General features: G+C 34.6%; 1 protein-coding gene across 2 annotated transcripts in view; it reads left to right on the top strand.

Moving 5' to 3' along the window:
* The first annotated feature begins 348 nt into the window (after positions 1-348).
* The window catches only part of LOC139092937 (RNA-binding protein Musashi homolog Rbp6-like), a 219802-nt gene continuing 207188 nt past the window's right edge, over positions 349-12962 (top strand). For both annotated transcript variants that reach the window (XM_070643510.1, XM_070643511.1), the window contains exon 1: positions 349-487. In XM_070643510.1, the coding sequence (XP_070499611.1) occupies positions 451-487 (37 nt within the window). In that variant the 5' untranslated portion in view covers positions 349-450. The remainder of the gene's footprint in view (positions 488-12962) is intronic.

The following is a 12962-nucleotide window of genomic DNA, read 5'->3' on the forward strand; positions in this document are numbered from 1 at the left end:
AAGTTACTCAACAAGTCCTACAGTCAAAACAAATTTTCATTACATTTTCTTCTTAGAAAATTGCTCAGAAGAAGTACACCATGTGGAAGCTTTCTCCAATATTTTCTCTTGCTCTTCCTCTTATATCGTTGAATGGAACTTAAAGTAAAATTGGAATAGTATTTTGAGGCTCTGTGTGATGGGAATGGGATGTAAAGGAAAAGTTTCTTATGCTGAAGATGAAAAATCAATTTCTTTATTCAATCTGAATGGATGGAATGTACAAGCATGTATGAGTGTTCATAAATTTATTGTTACAGCAGTTCTTTTCCTCTTATTCTTGATTTATGTCTGGATGAAGATGGATGGAAGTAGACATGGTCACATGTGCAACTTTTTATATATTTTTTTTTCATCACATCCTTGATATTTTGACTAATTTTTCCTCATTTTCTTTATCTTTACAGAAAAATGTTTATAGGAGGACTTAGTTGGCAAACAAGCCCAGGTAAATGTTTGATGATTATGGATTATATTACCAATGGCAAGTCATCCAACCAACCAAACGGCAATATGAAGAAAAAGAAAACCTATTTTTTGATTTTCAGATTAAATAGCGACATTACGATTACGACGTCATGTTTGCTTACGAATTTTGTTTTGTGTGTGTTTGCTTAAAATCTTTTTTTTTTCGTATCGCTACTGCTGTTGATGTTACTGCCTTTTACAAATTTGTTCGGTTGATGATTTTTGGCCAATACGCGGATGTGAATGGGAAGCCTGGTGGGGATTTTTTTGGGGGATCAGATTAACTAGGAATTTGGATATTATGGACATTATTAGGGATTTGGATATTATTAAAAGCTTGGAAGGAATGAACAGGAGTTAGATCACTAGTGGGTATCCTTTTATTTTTTGCGGCACACCTTGGGGGTAAGCCAGGACGGAAAACACGACATGCGGTTCATGCCATTTGCAAAAATTTTTGGAAGCTCACAGGTTGTCCATCACTGGGTAAGACATTTATCAGGAAGTATTTTAGGAGGTAGGACGGTTTAAAATGGTCTCTGAATTAACAATAGACATTAATGTTGAGTTAATAACTAGACCTTTGGCTGATTAATGACACTATAAACGAAATTTTCCATAAAATTTACATTAGTCGAATGATGAAGTTATAAACTAGACAATAATGTCGGGTACCATCACTGGGTCATCATAAATGTCGTTTTAAATCCAAACAACAACTTAATTAAAGACTAAATTTGAAGATTTAGGAAACTTATGATGTCATAAGATTGTTAACACAGTTAAATTTTTGATGGAAGTCATATGTGCATGACCCTTGACCCCATTACATATTTGGGTTAATCTGGTTATTCTAATAATCAATAGTGATGCTTATAATCAAAATAATTTCAATTCTCTAATGAATAATTTATGAAATCTACCTTCAATCCGTCCATTTTTCTCAAGTTTTCCACACAGGAAATTTACTCAAAATCCTTAAAATATCCAATATTATGGGAACGTTCAGAAATTAAGTCACGATAAAATTAGCATTTTTAGACCCTCTTTTACCACAATAATGCTTTATAACAAAACATGTACCAAAAGTTAAGTCTCCGTTCTGAAAATTTGAGACACTTCCCTCCCCCTAAATGTTACGTAATTTCAGAACATCCCCAAAAGATCCCACTCGAATATGAATTCCCATTTCCTTAATAAGTCACCAGAAACCTTTATTTTACTCTCCTTTTTCTTCCATCTTCTTACATTTTCAATTTAAATTTTGAATAAAAATTAGACCACTGAAACCACAAAGCATGAATAAAAGCCTTTCTCTTCTTCTCTCACATTCCCCACAGCCCACAGGTTCATATAATGTAAAAAAGGCCATCACTTGTGAATAATTAAAATTCGTTTCCACATTCATTCAAAATTAATTCCATCCAGTAGATTATGAAAATTAAAATACATAAATTTCCTACAAATTTTCTCCACTGGACTTTTTTTTTGTTCCTCCTTTCCCGCCATTCATTCAGTTCGGGTGCTGTTCATACAATATATAATAAAATTTTTTCGATATGAGACGAGAGGCAGCAAAAAAAAAATTGAAAAGTGAAAAACTTTATGTCAGAAATTTTCATTTTTTTTTTGTTACTTGTGCTATATTAAAAAAGTTGTATCAAAATGCTCAATGTATACATTACATATTAAGGGTAATGGAATCGGTTAAACAAAAACTTTGAGTATGTGAGCTTATAAGTTGGTGTGGGAATTGAGCGATTTTGATGTGATTTTTAAGGATTTTATTGTTAAATGACATGATGAAGCATTGAATTAATCATTTAATGATTTAAATCGATGGCAATTGATATCTGAGGCATATTCAGGCAGTAGAGGGGGTTTAGGGTCAACCAGGGTATCCAGACATCGACGTCAAATCGAGTTCAATTTGCAGTCCAGTCGACATTTCCATAAAAAATTCCAAATCAACTTCAATCTCTGCAATTTTCGTCCAAAAACTCAAAATTCAAATTTCGTCCACTAAAATGGACAATCTGCAGACCAAGAGTCATCTACTCACACTGCCACCCCCTCAAAAAAATCAGCACAAAAGGAATATCCGGAAAAAGCTTATCTGACATAAAGAAACACAATAAAAAATTGTGTGTGTATGTTAGCATAAGGAAAAAGGGCCTTTCCTCTTTCGTCCATGCCATGATGACGATGATGGTTTAGAAATCAATCCCTTAGTTAAAACGATATTATTATAATTCTAATGCTTTATTTGCCTCCTTTTTTCATTCTTTTCCATTCTTCTTCATTCTCATTTTTACTCGCCCAATTTCGTTGTCTATCACACTTAATTCTATAGTATTGGTCATGTATATCTAAATGCTTAGCCAAAAATAGAGCATAGAAGTTAGGGGGGATGGAATTAATAATTTATTGGACATTAAGCGCAGTCAGACTGGAAGGTTTGATTGGAGAGGAAAAGCAGTTTAAGGTTGCAAATGTAGTAAACATAGGCAGAACGCCACCCAGGAAGTAGGTTATTTCGTGACTTAGCACAAACAGAAACTTCAGTTCATTCAGTCATTGTTAGGATTCGTTCAAAATTGCAAGTATGCAGTCTTGGACGAACTATAAGGTACAACCCAAATCATCATCTAAAATGCAGCAAGTTTAAGATTGCGGTTCATACCCGAATCCTATATTTAAACTAAAATAATATAAAATTTTTGCAAAATAAAAAGATAACTTCATAGAACAAATACAAACAAATAATTTAAGTATTATAGAGCAATTATAGAGAAATTAAGGATTTGAACCTATTACTTCTTAGAAGTCAGAAGATTTCAAATTTTCAAAACTTCCTTCTTTTATTTTTAAAGTTAATTTGGCGAACGAGCATGTTTGAAGAATTCGACAGGCAAGGTTTGAAATATACGGAAAATAGCCCAAAATAGCTCAACATCAGGGACACTGGTCCTTCATCGTAATTACGAGAAGCCGTGAAATGGTCCTGTCGACAACTTGACGGATGATTTTGATCCATTTTACGGCTAAAATTGTGATTTACCTCATTTTGTAGCTCAGGTAGTGTCCCGAGTGCATCGTTAGCTTTCATGGGGATGTATCTAGTTAAGTTCTATTAAAATCCTGGTCACACCAGCCAAAGGGAATATTTCCTAACTTTCCCACGTCATGCGTCTTTCTAGATAAGCAGAACAAGCCAAATTGCTGCCCAAAAGTCCAAAAATCTAGCTTAAAAAATTGAACCAGAAATATAAAAAAATTAATATCACAACTCAACTGAACCCAAACAAAAAATATAGAAAATAATGTTTACATTCAATTATTATGTACATTCATCCCCGAATAAAAAAGAAGAAGAATAAGCAGAAAAAAGAAATTCAAGAGCAAGAATGAAATAGAAACATGCGATGGCAGAGAAAATTATCTGCAGAAACTCTTTCATGCGGAATTGAGATAAATGATTATCATTTTCTGCGTTGTGTGTCTTCTTTTGAATGAAACACATGATTATTAATGGTAATAATGTTTCGAATCCATATTATATTCTCAACGGTAGTCTCTAAATGTCATTAAAATAATTTTTTTTGTGGGTCTTGTCGGGTGATGTGAATGGTAATAAGAGTAGATGGTAGTAACTGACGTAGACGTGTTTGGATGATTGTCTAGATTAGTCAAGTGAAAAGATACTTTAATCGGAGTTACGTGCTTTAAATGGAAGCGATTTTTTTGGGTATAAAGAGCCCGAGCAGCATGAGACGGCGAATTTCATTTTCCATCGTTAATATAGGCTGAAATCAGCCATAAAGAAACTGTCAGCGCAACTTCATGTCTGTGCTTACTTACTTACTTCCTTTGCTGGGGTGCACGAGTGCCCATTGACAACTTTTATCCAAAAAGTCTGAAGTAGTTACTTTAAGGACTGGGGCGTCACTTGGTCTTCTGTATACATGACCTGCTCGACTCAAGCGATTCGCAAGAAGTTCATGTCTGTGCTACTCGAGCAATAAAATACTGTCTCGTGTTCTCTAAACAGTTATAAAGAATATTGTGGGAAAATTGATACTATTCATTCTATAGAAACATGCACCTTACAGCTAATTATTGGGAACTCATTAGAAATATCCATTCAACATATGACATTTCAAAAATATCTGACATTTAAAGATTTCAAATGAAAATGACGACTTACTGATTAATTTTCACAATTTTCTTGGAATTGTCTCATTCAGCACACACATGTTTGCAATTGATCTTTACCTTACTTTGGTGAAATTTAATATTTTGTGTAAAAGGAAATTGAGTAATAAGTCTATAGCTCGTAGGCAATTTGGATTGTAGGCAGTTGAAGGGAAAAGTCAACTCGTGTCGACTTTGAACTTAACAGACAGTGAGTATACTCATTTAAATGAGGGTGGTCATGAGTATACTTAATTAATCTTAATGACAATGCTTCTTGGGGGCCTTTAACTTAATTATACTTACTTACTTACTTACTTCCTTGGCTAGGGCGCACAAGGGCCCATTGCCGCACGTAGGAAATGTCTGAAGACAGCTCTATCGTTCGAAACCTTCTGCCAGTTCGAGATTTTAAGGTCTATAGCGTCCTTTTCAACACATGCAACCCAAGAACTTAATTATGAGGCATGTAAAAAAAAGGTTTATTGACCTTCCCTTAACAATTCTCCCTGAGAGCACTAAAAGCGTAACAAGCATACGGCCCCTTGTCTGTTCCGGTTCATTTTGGAAGTAAAGTACATGACATTCGGAGTCGGTATATTCCAGTCTAATGAGAGAACTCTGGACTGGGGACAACATTATTACCCCAAGCGGTACAATGCATCTAACTGCATTTCTCGCGATAGAACTAGGTCGAAATAAGCAATTATGATGCTGTCCGGGAGAATTAGTGTCTAACTGTCAAAACAATGACGAAGCGTTGCCTTAGCGATTACATTGTGCTATTTGGACATCTTTTAGTGCATCATTCGGATTACTATATAAAACTACAAATCAGCGACTCATCCAAGGGGGGATTCGGGAATAAATTTCTCATAAAATTCTCCAATATACTAAGGTTTTCATGACAAAAATTCCCCACCAAAATTCTAGTCATTATTTCATTTCAATCTTATTCCCATCCTGCCCATTAAAGCCAAAACTTTTTTCCCACCAAAAAAAATAAAAATCATTTAAAACTCCCCATGGGTCAACTCCTATGCATCTATTTCATCTCACCTCATTTCACTTCCCATAGAGAGATCTGCACACGCTATCTATGTGATATATTACAATTTTTTTTGTGTATGTTCACTATGTGAATATATCTGATATAATTTTTTTGTAGGATTTTTTACGACATATTTTATACGAGATTTATGTTACAACAGAAAAAAAAAAATAGAAAAAATAAGAGAAATGAACAAATTCAATACATTCACACGTGAAAACGGTGTGAATATAAAAATCGGGGCCACACAACATTCACAATTTATATATTTATTTGATGGCGATTGTATTTTGATGAGTATACAGAACGATAGTCGACCTCTTCTCTCACGATATCCATCTATAGTTTATGTGAATGGACAATTGTTCCATCCATAAAGCGTTGTGTTCCTGAAAAAAACAAGACGAAAAAGAAGAAGCACAAAAAAAAAAAAGAATTAATCGCATAAACTTTTGCTGCTCTCTGTTTTGTGCTTGATGAGGAGGAATTTGCCTTTTTGTGTACTTTGCGAAATTTTCTCTCTCAGAATTTTGAGAGAAAATTCTCTCACAAATACAAACTCAAATTTTTTACTCTCTCGGACTTTTTTTCCTCTCTCTCTCATTTTCTCTCTCTCAAAATTATTTTGGACTAGATTCTCTCATCAAATCAAAACAAATGATGAGATTCTCGCACATCAAGTCACATGGTTTGTCGGGCGAGGGAAAGGAAATGGAGAGTTGATTGATTTTAGTTCATTAGAGTATTTTACTCGTCATGTGAATTTATGATGACGACATAGAAAATGTGCTCTGTGCCCCTTTGGATGATAAATGATTTTGCATGTCTTGAAAAAAATTTTTAAGGAAATTTTCTGGGGTTTAAGGAATTAATTTAGGGCTATGAAAAAAATATTTTAATTTATAATTAATGATGAAAGTTTTAGATTAAAAGTTTGTTGTTGTTGTTCCTTATATGCGGTGAAATTTAGGGAACAAATTGGAGCTAATTATTCAGGGTTATAAGTTTTATGGCAGTCAGCAACTATAATTATTAGGTGTGTAAGTGGCTCAAATAAATTTGAGTGATTATAGAGGAACAATGCATATTTTTGAGGATTTTTTTGAATATTTAATTTTTGAAAATTGCCGGTTCCTTTTTTATGGCTTGACGTCATACATGAAGTTTTGTTGTTAAAGGTTGTAGTGCTGATTATTTTTAATGAAATCATGTGATTTTTTTATGTGATGAAAAATTGGCAAACTATTGAGAAATATTCTACGGTATACGGATAAATGTGCCATATAACCTTATAAAATGTGATATATTTTGTAGTTCTTCCTGAAAAAAATCATTCATAAATTATGTCAATTGTTTTACCTAGCAATACAAATTAGAAAGAGTCCAACTGGATTCCAAGTGGAGACTGAACTCAATTTGGCTTCAAAGGACAGACTTATGTTGTACCTAAAGGGTACTTTAGTAGTAAGAACTCCATGTGGCTTCATATATACAGTCTCACATTGTGTATAAAGGATATTTAGGATTAAGTAGAATGAACTGATGACCTCATACACAAAAGGAACAGGCTATGATTATTCGACCAAATGTCTAATTATGAACTTGATATTCTATGACAAGTTGCACAAATGTTAAGTTTACTATTAGAAATAAGGTCGATGAACTTGTGCAACTTGCCATAGAATGTCAAGTTTATTACTAGACATAAGGTTGATAAACCAAAGCCTGTTCTTCTCGGAATTTGATTTTTGGGATCAAGGTGCAATATTTTGGGTTGCCTTCTTAGCGTTCACCTTAATTTGTGTCTGGAACTCATTTTACCTCTCTTTAACAACCTAAATTCCAGGTCAAGACCATACAAGTCCATAGAAAACGTTAGTTAAACTTCAATCTCTTCTAAAAGTGCTTGTAACTATGGGAAGTGACTTCAGGTCGGCTAAGACTAATCTTGAAACGAATTCAGTGGGGAGCATTTATGCCGAGAGTCTTTAAGCTGGCCTAATGCTGACTGCATGTCAGATCTTTGAATTTTTTGGGATATTTCACCTTCCTTAAATCCCATTAATATTAGAAACTCCCAAAAAAAAAGCTTTAAAAATCACAGCAACAGACTTAAAAGTCAAAATAATTATCACAAAATACTCAAACTTGTTTATCAAACCTGACCATCTGAAAATTTTCCATCGACTCATTCATCTGCCCAAAAAAAAATCATCAAACTCATTCATCTCAATTTTCGTCTCGCAAATCACGCGCGAAATTTTCTTCTTTGCCTAAAATATTTCATTCAAGTTCTCATTTAGCCAAGACGCAAACCATTACGTACCTAAAATCTTCTCATTCATAAAAAACTTCTTCTTCCTTTTCATTTTGTTGTTTTGTCGATCGACGAAATACTTAAAATAAGAAAAATCTTTTTTTATAAATGAAATATTTTCATCACAACTGTAAAAATGGCAAGGAATAATACGGATGTGGAAATGATATTTATACGCTCCATTAAAATGGATGTAAAAAAGTATTTCAATTAAAAAATATTTCAACCGCAGATGTTTAAGTAATAAAGACATCATCATTACAGGCAGTTAATAATTTTACTCTTTTCTCAGCTCTTTTTTTATTGGTCGAAATATGAGCAAAATTGCAAATTGAAATCGTAGTTACTTTAATTAGAGTCAATGTGATAATTTTTGCACGTTTGATGGAGATCATGAGATTGCAATTGGAATTAGCATGTGACCGGATCAAATCATGTCTCTTGAGTGGTTATTTGAAGTTGTGTAATTTTTGATTGATGCTGTTTAAATGGGTCACAATCTGTTGTTACGGTACCGTAAGGGCAACTTTGAGTATTGCCGTTAATACGGTCATGTAGCGTGGTTCAAGTGAACATGCTGAATTGTTTCGGTAAGAATCTGTCTTTAGCAGCACAATGAAGCTGCTAGATTACCACTATATTGCCGTATTGACCGTCTCTAGCTTCACTTTGCCTGAAGAACACAAATTGAATAATGGAACCAAAATTTGGACCCAGAATGGCGTGATTCTTCACTCTGAGTTTCAACTTCCTGGTGCTCAATGAAGCCCATGTCACACCTGTCTGAGGAAGGATTTTTGATTGATTAACCTACCTACTTACTTACTTACTTCGCTGGCCGTTTAGATCAAGTTTAATCCATGCCCTCCCTCTGTTGGCGCCTAAAGCTGACTCTAACTCTTGCTACCACAAGCTAATTACCAATTCCAAGTGCAACTATCTCTATCGACAGCTTCTTTCCATGCTTGACAACATAGAAAATTAAATGCAAATCCTTTAAATCTACATTTTAATATAACTTAAAAATTGAAAGCTAGAAGGTATGCAGCATATTTCGGCCAGTTATAATACATCTGCAAAACTCTTCCTACAGCACATCCAAGTCACAAAAAACATCCTTGACACAATCATCCTTGCTCTCATGTGGTGAAAAAATTCTACATCCTTAAATTTAAATATTTTTTGACGGTTGATCTACCTCATAGTCACAAGATCCTTGGTAAAATTCTCTGAAATTAGCTTTACGGAATTACATAAACACAGTTAAATTGATTAATAATAAATAAAGTAATGAATCTTTTACCATTGAATTTTAGCGTTGGAGATAATTACATGATTATTATATTCACACCGTTTTCACGTGTGAATGTATTGAATTTGTTCAGATTGAAAAATCAGTTTTTTGGATTTTTTAGCAAAGTTAAGCACAATAACAAGTTTTGTTCTATCGCAAAAAGTTTGTGCCTGGAATTCCTCACCATAATCAAAAAACAGATTTGAAATTGGTTGAGGCATTGCTGAGAAAATCGAAAAATTCGCTTTCTGTAAGCAAGCAAACAAGCAAACAAACAAGCAAACAAGTTAATCAGCAAGAAATCTCAATAACGAGACATCGTAGAGACTTCTAGTTTTTTGCAAACGATCCGTGCTGCTCTATAGAAGAGCTGATTAGATTTTGGGCATGGCAGGAACAGCCGTTGCTTCTAAAAAAGCAAAAAACTTTCTTTTTCATACAAAATTTCAAAATCAATGTTTTCTATGATTTTTTGAATCCTTGAACGTTGTATGAAAATTATCAAACATTTGCCAAGCGAACCTTGGCCTTCCCGCTGGAGCCTAATTCCTCAAACATTTGCCAAGCGAAGCTTGGCCTCAAGCTTGATCCCTCAAACATTTGCCAAGCGAAGCTTGGCCTACCCGCTGGAGCCTGATCCCTCATTTGCCAAGCGAAGCTTGGCCTACCGACAGCTTGATTCCTCAAACATTTGCCAAGCGAAGCTTGGCCTACCCGCTGGAGCCTGATTCCTCAAACATTTGCCAACGAAGCTTGGCCTACCCATGGAGCTTGATTCCTCAAACATTTGCCAAGCGAAATTACTGGAATTCCTCAAACATTTGCCAAGCGAAGCTTGGCTACCCGCTTTACCCGCTGGAATTCCTACATTTGCCAAGCGAAGCTTGGCCTACCCGCTGGAGCCTGATTCCTCAAAATTGCCAAGCGAAGCTTGGCCTACCCTTGGAGCTTGATTCCTCAAACATTTGCCAGCGAAGCTTGGCCTACCCGCTGGAGCCTGATCCCTCAAACATTTCGGCCAGTTATAATACATCCAGCGAAAACTGGAGCTTGATTTCCTTTGCCAAGCACATCCAAGTCACAAAAACATCCTTGACACAATCATCCTTTCTCTCATGTGGTGAAAAAATTCTACATCCTTAAATTTAAATATTTTTTGACGGTTGATCTACCTCATAGTCACAAGATCCATTTGGCGAAATTCTGCCAAGCGAAGCGGCCTACCCACTGGAGCTGAGCGAAATTAGCTTTACGGAATTACATAAACACAGTTAAATTGATTAATAATAAATAATGTAATGAATCTTTTACCATTGAATTTTAGCGTTGGAGATAATTACATGATTATTAGATGATGATGTTGAAATATATCCGAGGTCGATTAAATACCAAAAAAAAAGGATAAAACGTTTTTTGATGTTACTGAGGATAATTAAATATTTATGTTTGAACAATTTACTTGTGCCTTTTCTTCTTTTTGAATTTGATTTGAGGAAGGAATGATTAATTATATTTTTTTTGGTATAGGCAAGTTCAAGGCTGAAGGTTGTGATTAAGGAAGGGATTTTAAAATCGGGTTAAAAATAAAGAATAAATGTTGAAGTTTGCAATCAATTAACGGAGTAATTAGGAAAACGTTGAACCTTGCTTACGTTGAGAAAATGAAGGATATGCCTCCTGAGTAGTATAAATCAGGGTAATTGATCAATTGTCTGACATAAGACTGTTGTGACTCTAACTTGATACCATACTTACTAACTTACTTATTTCGCTGACTATACAGATCAATTGTTATCCATGGCTAACCATAGATGACGTCTAAAATCAGCTCTATCACTGGCTACCGCTTACCAATTTCCGATTCCAAGTACAATACTCTTACAAGCAAAGAACATGCTTTCATGATCCAGACAGTATCAATACGGTGCCTAAAAGTAGTTTATTTGCCTGTTAGGAATACTGTCTCTTTGGACCAGAGTTGCAAAACAGGTGCCTGTGACAGGCGAAAACCATACAAATTCTTGATAATTTATATGGTTTTGTAGGAAAACTGTTTTGCAACTCTGCTTTAGACAGCTTACTTTCATAAGATTTTTGGACACCCAGTTGATCTTTTGCCATCCACAAAATCTACGGTTTAAATCTGGCATCGTAGAGAGAGTCAACCTAGCCTGATACCGATTTAGGATCAATTGACCGACTTGTGTTCTTCAGACTTCATACTTTGAAGCAGCACAAGATAATTGCTAGAGCGCTGCTACATTAAAATAGCTAGTTTAAGGCAAGATGGAGGGTATCCTGGTTGCAACGTTCCAGATGATTTAGTCATATTTTAACGGCAATAACTGAATAAACCCTACTTAACAAAGATCATGCTCTCGGGAGCTTGCTCAACTTAAATATACTATTTGAGCTTGATTGTGCGCTGTACTCTTAGATTACTCTGCTCTTGAAAGCACGCTCTTTGCCTGCTAAGGAAACATAAATTTTAAACTTTTTTGAATATATTCAAAAAATTCCACAAAATCTATCAAAATCTCTATAATTCAACAGTTTCCGATACCAACAGAGTCAATAAACCCAATAACTAAACATTCACTTCATCAACGGCGTCGCGTCAATTAACAATCCATTCCATCTCACTCCCTCAATTTTCAATTTAATTCCATACACAACTGCATAGCTCATGACAATAATCAACATTCATATTCATCAATAAAAAGAGCATATCGTGAACAATATCGACATTAAGCATACACACAAAATCCCTTACAATCAATTAATCATTCACAATCCAATTTCAATTTAAGTAAATTTTTATAGTTTCTGTTCAAATCATCAATAAAAATAAAGGAATTCAGTTTGATAAAAATCTAAATTGGCAGACAATTGAAAAAGTTGACATGGAGATACAAAATTATAAAAATTGTACACAATTACCCTCAATTGAGTGATAACAATGACCAATTAAATTCAAAATGTACACAAATGTACATGCAATTTACATATTTTTTTTGTTCTACCTCCCAACTTTTAAAATCCGCCCAACATCAGTTGCCCATACTCGATGTGTTTGTATGACTTTTCAATATGCATATACGCTGTGATGTTGAGAATAAGGCATACTACACGTGGTGAGCATGCGTCTTATGTTTTGTTTTTATTTTGTAGCTTCAAGCATGTGACAAAGGTTTCGTGTTTTTCGGTCAGTTTCTCTGTTTCGGCTGCTTTACGTCAGAATCTGATTATGTGATTTAATTAGGGTATTTATAGACTAATTTGAAACATATAAGGATCGGTGATGACACGATTGTTTGTAAACATTTTGAGCGTCTGATCACAACAACAGTTTTTATTGATCATTTCTGCTGAGCATATTATGGTGTTTTATTGTTACACACGTAAATGTGACGTTGACACTTAAAATTTCTGAATGAGTTTGTGAAAAGATGAAGATAAATTAGACACTTTTTTTTAAAATGCTTGGGAAACAATCTAGAAGAAATAAATCTCAAGACCAAGACGTTGAAAAATTGTCTTGAAGAGTCGGTCAAATTGCAGTCCCGCTCTTAATCTCAGTTTGGTATTAGGTGTCGCTC

This window comes from Chironomus tepperi, unplaced genomic scaffold, assembly GCF_022539635.2.
Source record: "Chironomus tepperi strain 1889 unplaced genomic scaffold, CSIRO-AGI_Ctep_v1 contig_316, whole genome shotgun sequence".
NCBI classification, from domain to species: Eukaryota; Metazoa; Arthropoda; class Insecta; order Diptera; family Chironomidae; genus Chironomus; species Chironomus tepperi.